At 36.9% G+C, this 21,133-nt stretch overlaps 1 protein-coding gene across 32 annotated transcripts in view; it reads left to right on the forward strand.

Annotated features, from left to right (window-relative positions):
- PCM1 (pericentriolar material 1) overlaps positions 1–21,133 on the forward strand; it is an 88,650-nt gene that overhangs the window by 38,112 nt on the left and 29,405 nt on the right. For 23 of the 32 annotated variants that reach the window (XM_057537160.1, XM_057537164.1, XM_057537167.1 and 20 more), the window contains 11 exons: positions 265–419; positions 564–693; positions 2,017–2,157; positions 2,687–2,877; positions 4,280–4,483; positions 6,066–6,285; positions 6,375–6,520; positions 7,049–7,236; positions 9,673–9,844; positions 12,390–12,748; positions 20,138–20,302. In XM_057537160.1, coding sequence (XP_057393143.1) covers positions 265–419; positions 564–693; positions 2,017–2,157; positions 2,687–2,877; positions 4,280–4,483; positions 6,066–6,285; positions 6,375–6,520; positions 7,049–7,236; positions 9,673–9,844; positions 12,390–12,748; positions 20,138–20,302 — 2,071 coding nt within the window. The remainder of the gene's footprint in view (positions 1–264; positions 420–563; positions 694–2,016; positions 2,158–2,686; positions 2,878–4,279; positions 4,484–6,065; positions 6,286–6,374; positions 6,521–7,048; positions 7,237–9,672; positions 9,845–12,389; positions 12,749–20,137; positions 20,303–21,133) is intronic. The other 9 variants (XM_057537171.1, XM_057537170.1, XM_028164456.2 and 6 more) reach the window with 1 other exon arrangement.

Below are 21,133 nucleotides of genomic sequence, written 5' to 3' on the forward strand. Positions count from 1 at the left end.
GAATCTGGCCAAGGAAAGAAAAGGCAAACTAGTACTTGCCATTGCTGGGTAATTGGCAACTCAAATTATTAATGTACTGTTTTTAGTTTTAGTACTTTATTTCCTGCCATTGGTAGAGGATGAATTTCATTGCTCAAAATCATATGCTTTCCCTACTGCTTTAAATTTTGTGTTAATTTTACAACCTAGTTGTATTTACTAATGTATGAATTGGATAATGTCTTTAGATATCAAGATTGTTTTAATATAATGATGCTGTTTTAGGATGATGATACAGCAGATCAAGGAGTTATCTCTGCCAATACCTCAAATTTGGATGGTTTCTACCCGGCAGAAGAAGACACCAAACAAAATGCAAATAACACTAGAGGAAATACCAATAAAACACAGAAAGATGCTGGAGTAAATGAAAAGGCAAGGTATGTTAAGCTTCTGGCTTTCGGGTCATAAAAGTTTAGTGCCTATTAGAGAGAAGGTACTCCGCTAGGTACTATATTACATCGTGCTTAATGCTATTATCAGATTTACTGGAGTCCACAAATATAATGTCAATTTAATTATAGAGAGAAATTTTATGAGGCTAAACTACAGCAGCAACAGAGAGAGCTCAAACAATTGCAGGAAGAAAGAAAGAAACTGATTGAGATTCAAGAGAAAATTCAAGCATTGCAAAAGGCATGTCCTGACCTACAGGTAATTAGGAAATTTCTTTCTTTCTGTTTGTCTGAAGAAAGATATTTAAAATCTTAATGTCAACTGAAAGTACTCTTTGTCTTTTTTTAGTGCTAATTTGATAGGTTTATATCTTAATATTATGATTAATGAAATGGATGGACAAATGAAATGTGTTAAGGATGTACATTTATACTGTGAAAGGTAGCACATAGGAATTGACTAATTATTCCCATTCTTTCACTTGTTGGGCTGGCTGGCTGTAGATTCAGAACATGAGTGTTTATAACTATGTATTACATTAAAATATTCTGGTTTGAACTTGGCAGTTAAGGGACTAGCATTTCCATTTTTTACTGGCCTAAAATTACATAATAAAGCTGTTAAGCCATCATGAGTTTTTTAGGGAAATTAAAATATTGTTTTTGTAGTTTGAATATTAAATGTATATATGCTTATTAAATAGTACCCTATGCATGGGTTTTTAAAAAATTTTTATTTATTTATTTATTTATTTATTTATGGCTGTGTTGGGTCTTCGTTTCTGTGTGAGGGCTTTTTCTAGTTGTGGCAAGCGGGGGCCACTCTTCATCGTGGTGCGCGGGCTTCTCACTATCGCGGCCTCTCTTATTGCGGAGCACAGGCTCCAGACGCGCAGGCTCAGTAATTGTGGCTCACGGGCCCAGTTGCTCCGTGGCATGTGGGATCTTCCCAGCCCAGGGCTCGAACCCGTGTCCCCTGCATTGGCAGGCAGGTTCTCAACCACTGCGCCACCAGGGAAGTCCCAATGCATGGGTTTTTGAGATTGAACAGAGAATGTGCAGTCTTTGACCACATCAGGTAATCAGGAGGAGGGTTAATATGGGAGGGGAATATCAATTCTTCTTTGAGATTTTTCCTATACTTTATTGGTTAGCTTTATTCTTCAGTCAGGTTTTGTTTTCAAAGAAAGGGAAACATATCAAGTGATATTTCTAATATAACTTTATTTTCTAGGCGCTTACCTTTTCTACTTTAATCCTTTTTTTCTTGTTCCCAATCTAAATAATGTGCAGAGGAATATATGTCGGAGTTGGGTTGAGTATGTGAAATTTTCCACAGTAACATCTTATCCCTCATGTCTCTGTTGTTTCGGAGGGTTGGTTACTACTGTTCAACTTTAGCCTGTGTTTTCATCTTTGTTTTCTTATGTCAGATTTTCTTTAGATCATGATGGCAACTGAAGTCTGGTGGTAATAAATTAAATATGATACTAGAGCCCTAGAGAAGCAGTGAAATAATTGCGTTTATGAAATTAACATATAATTGCTTTAATTCCTCATAATAGTTTTAATTCATTTTTAGCTGTCAGCCACTAGTGCGGGTAATTGTCCCACAAAAAAATACATGCCAGCTGTTACTTCAACCCCAACTGTTAATGAAAATGAAGCCAGTACAAGCAAATCTGCTTTTGAACCTGATGATTCTTCAGTGGTAGATAATGAGGTATTGTATGTTGTACCTTGTTCCTGGGTCTTAAGGAAGAAAACTGAATATCTGTGAAACATGTTTTTAAATGTAGCCTATTATGTATCTTTTAGTTGTGGGAAGAAATAATTTTTTCCAAAAAGTAATTAAGTTGGTATATTTTCAAAATAGCCTTGCCCTTTATTAGCAAATATTTGGCAGAATTATATGAAAGGGTTAGTTATAGTAAATAGTAATCATTTCAATTAGAAAAACCTGTCCTTTGGCATTTTATTTACATGGGATTTATAGAAAACATTGTAACTTTCTTTTAATAGTTGATAAAGTATACTTGGGTGCTACTTGTTTTCATAAAGAATTAATGATTGCCTAATTTTTTCTTATAACTAAAATATCATTTTGACCTTCTTGGGTGTCTCAGTGTAAAAAGGATAGAGTGAGAATAGAAATATTTGTTGGTATTGACAATAGTATTAGGCTGTTTTTCTTTAAGGCTAAAACAAGTCCAGATATTTACACTAACTTGACTTAATTTTTAAAATAACAGTTGTGGTCAGAAATGCGAAGACACGAAATGTTAAGGGAAGAGCTGCGACAGAGAAGAAAGCAGCTTGAAGCTTTGATGGCTGAACATCAGAGGAGGCAAGGTCTGGCTGAAACTACATCTCCAGTGGGTGCTTCACTGAGAAGTGATGGGTCTGAGAACCTGTGTACGCCTCAACTGAGTAGAACAGAAAAGTAAGGGAGCTGTTTAAATCATTTTTTAAAATATCACCTACTTACGGCCTGTAGGATAGGCAGCCTTATTTCCCCTCTGCATCATAGCACAAATCTGCTGTTGCAGTGAGACTTGTGTTTTAAGCATCACCTTTGTGACTCAGTTTGACTAAATCCAGCTACTTTCTGTTCTAACTTCTCACAGCATCACCTTTCTCTCTTTTTAAAAAATTGAAAAAAATTACTAAGACACTTGCTCACACGGTGATACAGATTTTCTTGAGTATATAAGCCTTATTTTCTTAGTTAAGTTTCAAGTTTATAAAAAGAAAATGCTTGATACTTTGTAGTGCTTTTCTATCAGTCCAGAAATAAGTGCTTTTTTTTTAACTTGAGTATCTGCTATTTGTAAATTTCCTAAGAATTTGAAAACATTTTATTGTATAAAACATTCAGTTTTTAGGATTTACGTTTGAAATTTCCATATTTAGACTATTTCTAAAAGAATTGGTTATCTATAAGATCAGTTAATTACTTATCTTTATAGTAGTATTCAGATCTAAAATTTTGAAATCCAAATTTGTTATGACCTAATCTTTTGGTGTCAGATGGCATTTCTGCAACATTGCACTAAACCTTACTCTCTTTCGTACTCATAAAAGAACTATTCCTGTTCTTGGAGTGCCAATATGAATTTTATTGATCAAACTATATCTTTAATATTTTATTGTGTTCTGTGTACCACACATCTATACTTTAAAAAAGTTCTTTATATTGTTTTGTTAAACATCTAGGTTTGAGAACCATGGGTCTAGAATTGTGCTTTCAAGTACGGCAGCCACTAAATATAGGTGGCTATTTAAAGTTAAATAAAATTAAAAATTCATTTTCTCTGTCACACCAGCCACATTTTAGGTGCTCATTAGTCATGTGTACTTAATGGCTACTCTATTGGACAGCACAGATATGGATTATTACTACTATTGCAGAAAGTTTTACTGGATAACTCTGATCTAGAAAACTGTGACTCAAGGAAAAGTTGAAAGTTGAGAGGGGTTTAGTTTAGGAATAAGTTCCAGGGGATATGATTACTAGTTTAATTTATATGAAGAATTGTTTTCTGGAAGGTAGCGTAAACAGATTATAACAGCAGTTGGAGAGTACCATCCATCTCATAGTTACTATGACTAAATGAAATTTTATGTACACACACATGCATATACATATATATATATATATATATATATATATATATATATATACACACACACACACACACACACACACATATATACATACACTTTTTTTGGTACAGTGATTTTTTTTTTTTCTTTTTTTGGTACAGTGTCTGGTACATAATAGGCGGTAAAGTATTTAGCTCATCTCCAGAATGATCTCATGTGTTTTGTCTCTTAATCTCTAGAACAATGGCAACTTGGGGAGGTTCTACCCAGTGTGCACTAGATGAAGAAGGAGATGAAGATGGTTACCTTTCTGAAGCAGTTGTTCGGACAGATGAAGAAGAGGAGGAGGAGGAGCAAGATGCCAGTTCCAATGATAACTTTGCTGTGTATCCTCCTAACAGTGCAAATCATAACTCTTATAATGTAAAGGAAACTAAAAATAGGTTAGTTTCACTGTTTTAATTTTTTGCTTGATTTGAAGAGTCTCAGGTCTTTCTGACTCCAAGCAGTTCTTCAGTTCTCTGAACCAACTGTGTGTCCTACAATGTAATTGAATTCCACCACTAACTACTTGGAGTCAGGGCAGAGCCCACAGGTTTAGAGGCTCAGTCCCACAAGAGTGCCCTCACTTTCGATGCCGCTTTAAAGTCTCAAGTCTTCAGGGCACCCACACTTCTGTCTGACTTGGCTACCTATTTGGCGGTTCCCACAGCCCCTCTTCAGCTTCCATAATTTGCTAAAACAACTCATAGAACTCTGGAAAATACTTCTGTTTACTGACTTCTTATGAAAGATACTACTCAAGAACAACTAAGTGAAAGAGATGTGCAGGGCCAGGGATGGGTTGGGGAGGGGCACAGAGCTTTTATGCCCTCTCTGGGCACACCAGCCTCCCAGCACTTCACCGTGTTCACGACCCGGAAGCTGTCCTAACCACCTTGTTGAGGAGTTGTTAGGGAGGTTTCTTTACATAGACAGAATTGACTAAATCACTGGCCATTGACGACGAAGCTCAGTCTCCCTCCGTGAAAGCTGGGGGATGGGGCTAAAAGTTCCAGCCCCCAACACCTGGTTGGTTTTTCTGGTGACTAGCCCTCATCATGAAGCTAATAACTAGGGCCTGACAAGAAGGCGCTCATTATGAATAACAAAAGACAGTCGTCACTCAGGAGATGGCGAAGAGCTTTAGGAGCTCTGTGCTGGGAACCTGGGACAAAGACCAAATATGATATTTATTGTATCACAAGAGTACTGTCGTTGAGATAGATTCCAGCTAGATAAGATCAAGATTGATAAGCTTTGATCTTCACTCTTGTTTTGGGGAATTAAGCAAAAATAAAAATCATAGTGAAAAAGATCTATCAACAAAAATATTTACTACGTTTTTATTTATAACTGAAAAATATTTCATGTATAAAAGATGGTTAAGTAATTCCACTTGATGGAATGTTATGTAGCTAAGCTTAAAGCATGAAGAGTGGAAAAATGCTTGTGGTATAATAACTATAACTATTTTTTTTTTAATGGCAAACTTTCTCTATTTTTAATATTTATTTATTTGGTTGCACTGGGTCTTAATTGCGGCAGGTGGGCTCCTTAGTTGCAGCTCGCCAGCTCCTTAGTTGCGGCACATGGGCCCCTTAGTTGTGGCGTGTGAACTCTTAGTTGCTGCATGCATGTGGGATCTAGTTCCCTGACTAGGAATCGAACCAGGCCCCCTGCATTGGGAGCGTGGAGTCTTAACCACTGTGCCACCAGGGAAGTCCCATAACTGTTTTCATTTTGAAGAATACAGAATTATATAGACACTTCTCGGTAAAACATAAATGAAAAAAGATTCAAAAGGAATGAAAAATGAAATTGTATAAGACTAGAAATCCAGAATTTTTCTCATTCTATTTTCCATACATTTTAAGTCCTATGAAGAGAATACAGGTGTATGGACCAGGGTATCAAGGTTTATTGCCAGATTTTAAAAACCAAATAATTACATAAGATGACCTAATGCTTTAAATCTTGTGTTAGGTGGAAGAACAATCGCCCTTTTTCAGCAGATGGAAATTATCGTCCTTTAGCCAGGACAAGACAACAGAATATCAGCATGCAGCGTCAGGAAAACCTTCGCTGGGTGTCAGAACTCTCTTATGTAGAAGAGAAAGAACAGTGGCAAGAACAAATCAATCAGCTAAAGAAACAACTTGATTTCAGTGTCAATATTTGTCAGACTTTGATGCAAGACCAGCAGGTAAAGTAGAATTTTTTTATCTTGTTTTTGAAGCAGTACACGTTTTTCTCATGTCATCAGTAACTATTCCAAAAATTTTCTTTCCACAGACTCTATCTTGTCTGCTACAAACGCTTCTCACGGGCCCTTACAGTGTTATGCCCAGCAATGTTGCATCTCCTCAAGTACACCTTATAATGCACCAGTTGAACCAGTGCTATACCCAGCTAACATGGCAACAGAATAATGTACAAAGGTAATCTGTTTATTAGAAGTAGCGAGAGTGTATAGTAAGTGCTAAAACTGAGCAAGAGTTTTACAGTTACCTTCTGGGAGAAAAGGGCATGAGCCAAGTATCATTTTCGAATATTCTCTGGCACCTGAGAATTTTATAAGCAGAGATTTTGTTCAATGTTCCTTTTTCATACTGTGGACCTGACTTTTTAAAAAAATTTTATAGTACTCAACTTTACACTTACCTTAAGTAGGTTGTATATTGTGTAAATTATAACTCAGTAAAGCTGTAAACAGCAATGTAAACAATGAGTTTGTTGTAATTATGCCTACTATCTGTTAGAAGTGCTAAGTGCAGTTCTTGTTGTAAAGGCTAAGTTACTGAACTAAGCATGCAGGACAAGCAGATATTTGTTGTAGTAAACGTCAGAGCAGTCAGTTTGTTCCACATACTGTTGAATCATGTCTTACATATATTCTTTCTGGATGTACTTTACATAGATGGTAATATAACTGATCTTTAAATTACTGACTCCTTAAATTTTTACAGGTTGAAGCAAATGCTAAATGAACTTATGCGCCAACAAAATCATCCAGAAAATCCTGGAAGCAAGGAAAGAGTCAGTAGTGCATCACACCCTCCTTCTCCCAGTTTATTTTGTCCTTTCAGCTTTCCAGCACAGCCTGTAAATCTGTTCAACCTACCGGGGTTTACTAATTTTTCATCATTTGCACCAGGTAAGTGGCTGAAAACTTAAATGAAAATAAATAAATGCAGAGTGTTTGAGAATAACATTCGTCTATTTCATGGATTTTTATCAGTCCCTTTTGGAGTGGTAGGAAATGTTTGCAAATAAAGTTATAAACTCTTTTCTACATTGATTCTTTGTAGTGAACGCTTAAACTGAATGTGGTTGCTAATGAAATTAAGTAAATTATGAATGATTGCTTAGTCTTTTACCTTTGAATTATTCAACAACTATTTATCAAGGAGAAAGGGAATTAACCTGTCTACTGGCTGCTGTACATCAGGCACTGTGTAAAATATTAGGAGAGGAGAGGTGAATAAGGCAACGCTCTTGTAGAGGAGCTTTGTGTCTTAGTAGGGAGATATACCACTAGAGTAAAGGTGTTTGGTTTAGGCTTATATTTACTTTTACTTAGTTTAGGCTTTTATTCAGACTTTTTCTGTACCTGTCATGTGCCAGACACTATATAAATGACTGGGATTCAAAGATGGCAAGCCTGATGCTTTAAGGAATTTAGAGTCTAGTGAAGAAGCTAAGAATGCTAATAAATGCTTAGTGCTTTGCCATGGGTGCTGTAGCAGTGGTGCAGATGAGGTGAATGGCCTCCTTTTCCTTGGGGCAAGAGATTATCAGCAAATCTCTTTTTTTCTAGAGAAAGTGATATTAAAGCTAAAGAATGAATATAATTTTTTCCCAGGGAGATTAGAAGGGAAAGGACTTCCTGATTAATGGAACCACTTAGAGTTACAAAGCAATGGAGCAGTATATTACTTAGGGAATTTAGAGGTCATGAAGTATGGCTCGTGTTTAGGGCCATGGCAGGGGAAGGGTAGTTGATGTGGCTGGAGAGCAGTGGAGGCCTTTGTGCTGTGCAAAGAAGCTTAGACTTTCTGCTGCTTACTAGAGGGGCCACTGGAGGATTTTGAGGAATCCTGCTAATCCAGAGGAATAGCATGAGGTTTATATTTTAAAAAGATGACACTAGTGATAGTGTTGATTGAGATTGGAGGGAAGGCGCTAAGGGTATAGATGGTGAGTGGAAGGTTAGTGCGTAACAGCAGGGAAGGAATGACAGCTCGACCTGAGGCATCGGCAGTAGCGGTAAAGAAAAAGGAGTAATTTTAAAGACATTCTGGAGGTAGAATGATCAGTTAGGTGAGGTGAGTCATGAAGGGAGAGGAGTTGAAGGTGTTTGCCAGAGAATATAGGAAGAGGAAAAGGGTTGGGAGGGCTTTGTGAATATAAATATCCACAGATACAGTGTATTTTCTTAACAGGATTATAAAAGCAATGGTGTTAAACAATTTAACAAGGTTTTTAGTTCTTAGGTGTGGATTAATATTGGCAGCAGACTTTTTAAAAATTTTATTTATTTATTTATTTATTGCCTGTATTGGGTCTTCGTTGCGGCTTGCAGGCTTTCTCTAGTTGCGGCGAGCGGGGGCTACTCTTTGTTGCAGTGTGCAGGCTTCTCACTGTGGTGACTTCTCTTGTTGTGGAGCACAGGCTCTAGGCGCGCAGGCTTCAGTAGTTTTGGCACACGGGCTCAGTAGTTGTGGCTCACGGGCTCTAGAGCGCAGGCTCAGTAGTTGCAGCGCACGGGCTTAGTTGCTCCGCGGCATGTGGGATCTTCTCAGACCAGGGCTCGAACCCGTGTCCCCTGCATTAGCAGGCAGATTCTTAACTACTGCGCCTCCAGGGAAGTCCCAGCAGATGTTTTTTGAGTAGGCATTTAAGTAACAAATAATATAAGAAATTGCACATGCAGTTCCTTTTTGTCATAATATGCCTTATACCCATGCCAACCCTGTACAAAGACTGTTCGTTCTTCACAGTCAATCTAGTTCAGTTTTGTGAAACCCTCCCTGATCCCCTTCTCCCCCAAGTTGTAAGTAGCCATTTGTAAATATCTCTGTTACAGCACTATATATTAAGTATGTGATTATATTTTACTTCCCACGTAGAGTGTAAAGAACCTAAGCTTTGGAGCCATGCAGACCCGAGATCTAACCTGCTCTTTCATTTACTAGGCATTCAATCTCTAAACCTATTTTCTCACTAGTAAAATGAATATAGTACCTATTTCACAGTGTTGTTTTGAGCATTAAATGAAGTAACATGTAACGTGCCTACAGTAGAGCCTTGTACCCAGTAATACTCTGATAAATATCAAGCATTATTTTTGCTAACTTTTAGCTCTTAAGGGGTTGGGAATCAGTATTTATCTTTGAATCACCAATGCTGAAAACATAGCTGACTGAGTTGTAAAACAGTGATTGAATAAATGAGTGTTACTTTATTTTAATCACAGATTTTTCTTTTGGTGGATTTGAATGGCATATTTAATTAAAACTATTTTTAAATTTCATTTTAAGGCTAAAGGTGCTTCTTTATTGTTGTCTTACCCATTGTTTTTATTTATTAGGTATGAATTTCAGCCCTTTATTTCCTTCTAATTTTGGAGATTTTTCTCAAAATATTTCTACACCCACTGAACAGCAGCAACCATTAGCCCAGAATCCTTCAGGGAAAACAGAATACATGGCTTTTCCAAAACCTTTTGAAAGTAGTTCTTCTGTTGGAGCAGAAAAACAAAGGTACTTGATTGTAAACATAATCCATTATTTGCTTAAACATCACTTTGTGACTACATCTAATTATCTGTAATTTGAGAATGTAATTAGGGAGGATGTTTGTGATCGTCTGACTCGATAGTGTTGGGAATATGAAGTTTTGACATCTTACCAGATGCCACTCAGGCGTATACCTGCTGCTAACCCTGGTACAAGAGCGGTTCAGAGTTTTGATCAGGGTGTCCTGTGAGGTTCATTTTGGAAGGATATGACCTAATCCATAGAGTGTCTTTGGCCTTGATTTGATATCTGTCTTTAAGGTTATACCAGTTCACTGTTCATTGATTTAGAAATAGAAACTAATATTAACTGCTGGAAGATAGTTGTTACAAAGTGATGGCTCCTTTGTTTGATTCATAGCCCCTGATTAGAGTAAGTTCCTAAGGCCCATCCAAATGTAATATTGAGTACTATTAGGTTATAAAAGCAACTTTTGCCAAGGAAGTTTTAGTGATACATAGTCAGGATTCCTTTTTCTCTCTGTTTCTCACATTTATTATTTTTTAATACGATAATCTTCCCAATTACAATTTTGACCCAAATAGTGTGTGAAAGACTCATTGGATTGGCTCAGGTTAATCATTCTCTAAAGCATTTTTATGGCTCGATAAATAATGTTTTTAATGATTGTTTTAATCCAGAAAATGATTTTGATAGCCCGCTGGTAAAAAGATTATAGCCTTTTTATTGTTGTTATTTACTTCAGAAAAACTTTTTAAAAGGATGAAAAATCAGAGGTCAGTTGAACCTAATGCTTGTTCTGTCAGAAGTATCTCTATGATTTTGTTTTTCCTGTCCCTTTATAAATATATAGGTCACATTACTTCTCCCTTTAGTTATGTGTGTGGGCATGTCTCAGCCTCTTAAATTAGCATTTTGACAGTTTAATTGTTAAATCATTAACATTTTGGTTTTGTTTTTTACTTAATTAACCAAAAATTCTTAGAATTCAACTTCGTGTTCACCTCCAGGAATCCTGTGGTAGACCTCCCTGACCTTGTTGACTCCTTTTCTTACCTGCACTAACCTTTTTTTCCTACTAAATCTTGTGTTACTCTGTGAAAGTATTCTATTGTCAGAGCCTAAAACAGTGTTTAGTGGTCAACTGACACTGAGAAATGGTGGTTGAATGAATCTCCATCACAAGCAATAAACATTTATTCAAAGCTTTAGTGAATGGCCTTCCTAATGGAAGGTCCCTACTTCATTATTATCTATAGTTTACATGTAATTGGTAGTAAAAAAAAAAAAGATGCATCTGGGTATTATTATTTTAGATATTAGACCTACTTCAGATTAGACCTCATCTCTTTCCAAAATTTCAGCTATTATAGGTTCCCTGAATTAAATGGCTGGAGATAACAAAGAGGTCAGATGAAACATTGTAGTTGTTAGCTCGGGTCAGAAAACTTTTCCTATAAAGGACTACGTAGTAAATATTGCAGGACATAGTGTCTGTTATAACCATTTATCTCTGCCATTTTTGCACAGAAGCATTTATAAACAATATATAAACAGATAAGTTGCTGTGTTCCAAGAACACTTGATTTATGGACAGTGAAATTTGAATTTTATGTAATTTTCATGTCTCATAAACTGTATTTCTCCTTTTAATTTCTTTTTTCAACGATTTAAGAATATAAAGATCATTCATAGCTCTCAGGCCATACAAAAAAACAGGCAACAAGCTGAATTTGGCATGTAAACTGTAGGTTTGCTAATCTTTGTCTTGAATTAATCCCTATAGATCAATGTCTCCCAAATTATGTTCTTAGGAACTCTGTTGTCCATGTCAGGTTCTGTAATAAAAAGTTTCAGACAACGTGTTCACTATGTTCCCTTTGAAGACATTTGTAAAACACATTGGCATATTGAAAGTTCTGAGAAGTACTGCAGACCTGTTTAACTTTGTTTTGCGTATTTTTTCCCAGATTTAGATAACCAGTGAATACCTATTAACATATTAAGGGATGCCAATGTTTAGCAGATAAAATTTGGAAAATGACACTAAGCTAACAGAGCTAAACAAGACTTAATGTGCAGAGAAATAAATTACTAGTTACATGGCCAGTTGTTTTCACCAGATTCTGGTTATATTTGAACTGCTTTAGGTGACACAGATCCATGTATGTTTCCAAACTTTTTACTGTGGTTCTTTTTCAGTTGTTTCTTTAAGTTTTTTGTTTTTTCCTTGTATGTTCCATCCTCCCTTGATCTTACCTTCCCACTCTTTCCATCATGAATGCTGGATCTTTGGTTTGAAAGTCTCACTAGTGAAAATGGTTTCGTGAGAAAGGTATAAAATTAAAGTTTAAAGTAATTTATAGTACCTTAGCCTGTGTAATATTTTCATTTTTAATGTGTATTTTGTGGGAATATTTTTATAGCCTGTTGACAGTTTTTATTTACCTGAATCTACTAGTAGACTATAAATTAAGTATATCTGGAGTTTTCAGTAGATATAGAAATATATCATTGTAATATATAAAAACTTATTTTCATTGGTAAGGAATCAAAAACAGCCTGAAGAGGAGGTGGAGAACAGTAGGACACCATGGTTATATGACCAAGAAGGTGAAGTAGAAAAACCATTTCTCAAGACTGGATTTGCAGTGTCTGTAGAGAAAACAACAAATAGTCATCGCAAAAATCAATTAGATACCAGTAGGAGAAGACGCCAATTTGATGAAGAGTCGTTAGAAAGCTTTAGCAGTATGCCTGACCCAGTAGATCCAACAACAGTAACTAAAACATTCAAGTCAAGAAAAGCATCTGCACAGGCCAGCCTGGCATCTAAAGATAAAACTCCCAAATCAAAGAGTAAGAAGAGGCATTCTACTCAGCTGAAAAGCAGAGTTAAAAATACTGGTAAGTACTGCGATTTGTTGACTTGATGAGCATAAATGTTGGCACCCTCACTCTCACATGTTGGCGAATACCATTTCGGCGTGACTGATGAGGAGGCACTGTTGTAGACCCACCTGAGCAAAGTCATTTTTAGTTACCTTTGAGAACTTTTTAAATAAAATTTATCAAATAGGGTTTAATGGTGTAGATATTTTAAAACATGGCATTTATTCTTTTTTGTGCCTCTTAAAACTTCTTACTATGTATGTGGTTCCTATCAGCTTGGAACTTTTACTGTTCTCTCGTTTAATATTACGTGCAAGACTTTGTTCATGACTTCTGGCTAGATCCGCGGTGGATTCATTTAAAGAAATGTGGGCCTCTGACTACATTGCAATCTTTGAATATCATGTAGATGAAGTCACTTTTAGAACAGGTTTGCTCTTAGTCCTTCAGGAACTGAACCTTAGTTAATAGGAGAAAACATTAATCCATATTTTATTGAATCTTGTCATTGAGTATAATATCAAAGTTCTCTTTATAGTGTTCACTGCATGCCACTTTTTTAAAAAACAGATTTTTTATGATTTTTGAAGAACTTACTGAAGTCTAACACTAGGTTAAAAATTGATTTACTAGCTAAACTCTGGAATATTGTAGTTAAAGGATGCTCCTTCCAGTTTGCAAGGGACACTTTTTGGCTGTGGCCCTGAAAGGTTGTTCTGCCTTCAAGGAGATAGTATTTGGTGCTTAAGAGCAAAATATTCTAGGCTTATAATCAGAAAATTGTGAAAATTCACTGCACCCACTAACTTCCTCTCTTGGAAGCTCACAATACATTATAAGTGTAGTAAAGGTCCTGAAACACTCTGCAGTTAAAAATCCACTTGTAAGCTTTGGCAGCATTCATCTCAGCCATCTTTGGATAATGGAACCCTTGAAAAATCTGATGAAAACTATGGATGTGAAAAAGAATACGTGTATAGATTTTTTTTCATTCCGGTACTTCATGTTTCCTAAAGTCCTGGGCTCCTACTCCTGCTCCCATGTGAAGACTCTGATTTCATGGTTAAACAAGCAACTTGAACAGGGGTAACATTTTTCTCAGCATACACATTATCATCCTTCAAATAATTTTTCAGTTACGTAGGTTTGGGAGGAGCTGATTACTTAGTAGATTAGTGATCTGAAACCATTCAAATGAATGAAAATACAACTACGATGCCTTCTCCATGGTCACTCTTGGTGCCACTAGAGAAGATTTAAGTAGATAGTGACCATTTTGAGAGAGGCCCTCTGGGTAACTCTGAACTTCTTATTAACATAGTTGCTCCAACAGAATGCTTTTTGTCATATGAGTAAATGGAAAGAAACTAACATTTGTGATCCCAGCATTCTCTCATTCAGCTGGTTATTTTGAGTGTGCTAGGGCAGTGCTTCTTGAACTTTATAATGTTTCATACGGATCTCCTTGGGAATCTTGCGTAAAGTCAGAGTCTGATTCAGTCAGTCTGAGGAGGGACCTGAGAGTCTGCATTTCTGACAAGCTCTCCCGTGCATTGTTGGTCAGCATTGGCAGTGTAGTCTGTGGACTCCAGTTTGAGTAGCAGGGTCTTAGAGGGCACTCAGCCAACATAGGGCCATGTCTGCCTGAGCCTAGAAATCCTGGTGTATTTGTATTTTTGAAACCCCTTTATTCTGAAGAATTATGGTTCCAGATATACAATTCAGCTTTTCTTTTACTTCAGGGCAAAGATTGGCCTTCTGATCTATTTGCTCTCTTTTTTCATACTTAAGTATAAAAATACTTGCCAAAAATGCACATTCACATTTGTTCAAGAGGGCTTTAAGACCATCTGTTAGTGGGAGCTCCACTTTAAGGTGCACACACAAAGATAAAAGACCTGATAGCAGAACCGAACTAATATATGCAGAGTCAAAATAATATGTAGCAAAATCAAATGAGCCAAGTCCTTGCTACGCAGCACGTGAGCCGCGGACAAGCAGCATCCGCATCGTCTGGGAGCTTACGAGAAATGCAGGCTCTTGGGCCCCACCTCATACCGGCTGAATCAGTACGCACTGTTTCTCAGTTTGCATAGTAGCAAGATTCCAGATGTTTTAATACGAATATATGCACATTGAAGTCTGAGAAGTGCTGAGCTAGACCACTAATTGATGTTGCTTTTGTTCTCTTTGTGGGATAGGGATAGCCATGATTTCTTAGAAGAAAGAATGTTTACTCTGTCTTAAAGGAAGTAGGAATGGAGGTCGATGGAGGGAAGATTGGGAAGCATTCCAAATTGTAGTAACAATAGGAAAAGTAATGTAGAGTCAGGGTGAAGCAAGAAGAGAAGATGAGAGAACTGGGGAAGGAAATAGGATATGGCAAATAGGCCAGCACAGTGGGACTTAAGTTGCTATCTTAAAAGATACAGTACAGCCAATTATACTGTTCCAAATTTGAGCTGTTTCTATGTTTTCTGTGCATGTTGACAGTCTTTCAGAAGTAGCATGCTAAATCTTCATTTAACTTTGTTTCACATGATGGTAATGTACCAATGATGGTAATCTTTAGAAGGTCTTTATATGTAAAGAGACATATTATTGCATGCAAAGTAAGATTTTACAAATTATGTGCTAATTATCTTTTAAGCTTCAGTTCAAATTCAGACTTTATGAGTTGAGCATGACTTCTTGCCTTGCTGGGTACTTGAGTTATCAGACATATAACTTGGTTAACAGACCCATAATTTGGCTGCGCTCTGCCAGGCCCATTTCCTCTTTTGATGTTATTGGAGAGGAGTAGAAGCACATAGTCTAGATGGTCCTCAGTATGCTGACTTCCGGGTTCCTCCCGGCCCTGAGTCTTTTCGTTGCTTTCTTCCCCCACTCTTCTTGCTCACTAATGAAGCTTGAGATAAAATGCATGTCTAGCATTAGGCAAGATAAGCCCTGACAGATATGGCCCTTTTTAGATTCAGAGTTTATTATTTAATGAAGTCAGAGAAAGGAAGGGTGGCCAAAGGTGCCAGCTCCCTGTGTCCCTTATGCCACTCACCACAAGGGCGATGCTGAAACAGAAGGGGCCAGATGATAGTTGCATCATGAGTGGTGGGGCACCCTGTAGCCTAGGAGCCAATGCTTTGCTGTAGCTAAGCCACGGTAGAGAATGGAGATGTACCCTCAGGGGGTGAGGCGAACCGGTCTCATGTTTTCATCAGAGCCCAGGAGGAGATGAGAAGTTCTCTCATGACAGCCTTTCAGGGGAAAGAGAGGAAAATCGTAAGGCCTTCCGCCAAGACTTAGATTCAGCGACGGTTCAGTCCTTCCCGGTGTGGCCTGTGTGGGTGCGTGGAAGGTCTCCAGGGTGCTCTGGTTGAGCTGTTTCCCTGTAATGGAGACACAACTAGAAATACTGTTTCCTCTAGCTCTGTCAGCCACTCGTGCTGAGAAAAACAGGAGATAACCCCCTTACAATAATGACCATCATATGTCGATGTTGCCGCTGTTATATCAGCTGGCCTGGCCAGTGTTACTCTGAAGTATTACTGACTTTCATTAAATCTTCTACTTTCCCTGGAGGATTACTATTAAAGTGCCCCAAAGAGAAACTAATCAACAGTAGTACCTTAACTTTGGAAATCTAGCCCTTGATATTTTAAAATTGGGACTCATATAAAACCATGGGGTTTTTTTTCCCCTCTTTTTATAGCATCTTAAAAATTATAGCATGCTTCTCTTCACAGTCTTAGCTTTTTTGGAGGATGACTGATTTTTATTTTTTTGTTTTTTCTCACTACTGGGGCTCCCTAAAGAGAATTTTCTGTATGCTACATAATATATATTTTAATTTTGAATGGAATCCATTCAGCACTTTTCACATGATTCAGTAACAGCAATTAGAAGCTTAATTTCATTTATATAAATGTTCTTGTTAGAATAACATACTTTATTTTCTTCAGAGCTATGTTTGCTGTTAATTAAATAAGCAATAGTACTACCATTTATATCATTTTACATATTACTCTTGGCAGTCATACCTTTTATTGCTTTTTATGTAATAGTCCAAAGTAACCAACAGGGCTCTTTTTCCGGTAAGTTTCATGCAGAATGAATGAGAGTGGCTTGAGAGTCTTAGAGACCAACAAAGAAATCAGGAACCTATACATGAGATGATGAAGTCCTAACTTGAATGATGGCCTTAGAGGAAGAAAGGGAAGTTGAATCCAGATAGGATATCACAGAGAATAATTTGACAGTATATTGGGAACTAATTTGTTATTAACAGAGCAGCCGTTGTGATCTAGAGAGATAAGCAGCAAGGCTTTAGGTTCTGCTGGCTCTTTCAGAGAGTGAGCAAAAATCAGAGCCCTGTGGTTCTTAGAGAAAACTTGTTTGGAGGAGATCCATGCAACCCCTCCTTCCACGGGGAGGGCACTTCCCTCCCCTCCAGGAGTAGCAGTCTTTTGCCACTTCAAAGTACTAATGGGAAAGGGTGTCACTGAAAAAAGAGGCGGCATCCTCCCTACCCTGAACATGGTAAAGCACTTACCTTGGCAGCTGAGGAGACTGAGCAGTTGAGAGGCTTCCTTTTTCATTGTCTTGATGGGAGGCTGACAGCTCGCCAACCAGACCATTGCTTCACCGTGGGCGTGAGACTTCCAAGCACTGTCAGCATGCTGCCATTAAAGCCGCCCAGCAGTTGGGTCCAGCCTTAAGGGTCGATGAGAGTCGGGATTAACCCAATGAACATAACAGTGCACATAAAAGGGACCAGCAGCCAGAGAGAAGTCACAGAAGCAGACCACTAGAACAGGTAAAGTCTAGTAAAAACAGAATTATTGAAGGAAATACTCACTTGAGCAAAATGATAAGAATACTTGAGCAGATTGAATTATTTTAAAAAGCAGATTAAATTATAACGTAAATTCTTTAGAACTAGAAAAAATGATTTTCACATTTAATGTTTAGATTATTTGAAAAAGAGGACAAATGCTATTAAGTTCCAAATTACTGGCCTAGAAAATTAAAGGGAAGAACTATGTCATTACACAGAGCAAAAAGTACTAAGAGATAAAATAAAGAGAGAAATGATTAGAGGCTTAAGGACAAATCTTGGAGATCTGATATACAAGGAGTTCTAAAGGAGAAAAAAAAAAAAGGTGGAGAGGCAGTAATTCAACAAATAATAAAAGGGAATCTTTAATGAAGAAAGACTCAAGACTGCAGATCAAAATAGTTGACTGTTGCCCAGCCAGGAGGCAGGGAGAGAAAGTACACACCCCTTCCCCCCTGTGTATAGACTGATACAGTTCCTGGATTCTGAGGAAAAAGTAAAAATCCTCTAAGCTTCCAGGTTGGAAGAACAAGTTGCATATAATGAGAAAAACCAAACTGACATCAGACAGTCTTACTTAAAACCTAAAAAAGTAGAAGTGAAGTGACATCCATTCGTGGACAAAAAGGGACTACAGCTCAAGAATCCTACTCTCCGACAAGTGACTCTTCACCTGTCAAGATGAAAGAAGATACTGGTGTGTCCTATCTGAAGAAAACTATAGAGACAACATATGAATCAGATAGAGACCTTTATATAAGGGAAGGTGAAAAGGAGAGGTAACAGTTCAGTAAAGACAGCAGTAGTTTAATCTCAGCTATTAATGTAAATTCAAAAGTAAAATACTAGCAAATTTAACCTGCCAGTATATGAAAAGAACATTAGACTGTTGTCAACAGGGTTTATTACAGAAATGTAATTGTGATTTATTATCAGGAAATCTGTCAACATAATTGATTATATCAACCACATTACAGGACAGAAGTCATGTAATCATAGCGGTAGATTAGATAAAATTTTAAGTCATTCCTAATGAAAATGCACCTAGAAAGGGAGGCAGTTATTTAAATATAATAAAGGCTGTTAGCTGATGCCGCTTACAAGCACTATTGTAAATGAAAATACTCCAGAGATATATCTATCAAAATTAGGAATTAACAGGGATTCCCTCTCTACCACCATCATTATGTAGCATTGGTTGGAAAGTATTATGACAAGATTAAATGATTGGACTAAATGTTTGAAAAGGAGGGAAACAAATTTTATATATTTTCTAAGCTAGCCCGAGAGACACTGGAAAATAGCTACCTAAGTTAGCTAAGTTAGTAAAGTAATTGTGAAATAAGATTATGAAATAAGTGTGTAAATATTTTTCTCTATCATAGTAATACCCAGTAGAAATGGAAGTGGCAGGGAGTATTCTTTTCGTAGTAGTATCCAAAGCTACTGGGACAAAAAATCCTTAGGAATAAATTTAACAAGAAACGTACTAGATCTATAAAAAATTTTTTGAAGAACACGAAACAAGATTAAGCAAATATAAAAGCATAACTATGTTCTTAAGTTAGAATGTATAAAATTGCAACTAAAGATTCCACACGCTGCAACAATGATCCCCCGTGCTGCAGCTAAGACCTGTCATAGCCAAATAAATATATAAATAAATACTTAAAAATAAATAAATTCTCCTCAAATTAATAAATACTTTTAATGTGTTTCTGTTTTGAATCCTCATGGATTGTTTTTGAAATTGGGGGAAAAAGATCTCGAAACTTCTGTGGAAGGACCAGTGTCCAAAAATAGCTAAGAAAAGAAGCTAGATAGGACTTGTCTTACCAGGTGTTTAAACATAGTGTAAAATTTCTGTGGCATTGGAATAGATAAGTTAAACAGATGGAATGCCCAGAAGTAAAACCCAATAAGTGTGGAGATTTAATATATTGACCAAGGTTGCATTTTAATTCAGTGGGAAAAGGGTAGGTGTAACCAACTATCCATGTGGAACAAAATAAAGTTGAATTCCTACCTTGTGCTAGATGCCAAAAAGTAACTGGAAAAAAAGATTAATACCAAAACTCGGAAGAGTTAATAGAATATATGTATAACCTATGGGTGGGGAAGGCTTTATACCAAGTCATATTAAACAAAAGGTATACAAAAGCAGACATCTGATTATTTAATGCCCCTTATTCTTCTGTCTATCATGGACATACATAGATTAGATGTGATTCTTTCTTGTATTTCCTAATACTGAAAAATTGTTAGCTTGGAGTCTAGTAGAGAATTTGGGTTATATAAGGTCTACCATGTAGTTTGAGTTGGGATATATTCATTGAGATGAATATCGAAGGACAATGAAGTGTTAGAATTTATTACTGTTATCCTATGCCTCCAAAGGTTATCGCAAAGATTTTTCCGAAACATACTATTTACTATTTTGATTTCTAGTTATACCAGGCCTTCACAGCATTCTAAATTGAGTGACCTGTACTGTTTCACTATGGAAATCAATTTCCCTTTCAGTCTGAGTTAGTTGCAACTGATAACAGCTGTCACTTTTTTTACTCAAGGGTATGAAAGTGCCAGTATGTCTAGCACATGTGAACCTTGCAAAAGTAGGAACAGACATTCAGCCCAGACTGAAGCGCCTGTTCAAGCGAAAGTGTTCAGCAGAAAGAATCATGAGCAGCTGGAAAAAGTAATAAGACATAGTAGGTCTACAGAAATATCGTCAGGTATGTTCTTTTTTGGTTTGTTTTAATTTAAGGACTTCTTCACCTTAGATTTGAAAAGCTATATTAAAACAAGCTTAAAATTCATCTATCACACTTTTCTATCATGTGAAAGGTTTTATAGTAGAGTTTACAGTACACAGTTCTTGATATCAAGAAGTGTAAACTGGAAATATATTTTATTGTTATTGTGATACTATCTTTTGATGCATTTTGATAAAATTTTGAATGAACAAGTATAGTTGACATTAATTTGGTACTCCTAATTTGAAATTCTGAAAATATTATCTGAATAAGAGTTGGATATAAAATCACATCGTTCCCCTGCTTAAAATCTTTGGCCTTCGCCGTGCCTGCAGGAGAAAGTCCAGATGCCTCAATGTAACATACCTGACCAGCAGAGATTTGATTCCTTCCTGCCTCTCCAGATTCATTTCTCACACCCTATGCCTTGAACTTGACTCTTTCAGTGGCACTGAACTGAAGTTTTCCCATAGCCACCTCAGCAGTTGTCTTTTCTGCCTCAAGTCCTTTTTGCTCTTTGTAAGCCTTTTTCTCTGCTGGCTCTTAAATAAAATCTTAATTCTGCAACTCTGGAATTGTATCCAAATCCAAGCTGGGAGAGGTTACCGTTTCTCCTTTTTGTTTTTCTGTCATAGCCTGTGTAAACCTCTTTTGTTGCCTGTATCACATTATGTAGTATTTACTTGTTCAAGTGTCTGTATCACCTTTTTGAGTCCTTTGGCAGTAGGCAATATTTTTTCATATTTGTATCTTAAATGTTAGCATGGAACGTGACACGTGGTAGGCACTCAGTGAGTGTTTATTGAATGA

Source organism: Balaenoptera acutorostrata, chromosome 21 (genome assembly GCF_949987535.1).
Source record: "Balaenoptera acutorostrata chromosome 21, mBalAcu1.1, whole genome shotgun sequence".
Taxonomy (NCBI): domain Eukaryota; kingdom Metazoa; phylum Chordata; class Mammalia; order Artiodactyla; family Balaenopteridae; genus Balaenoptera; species Balaenoptera acutorostrata.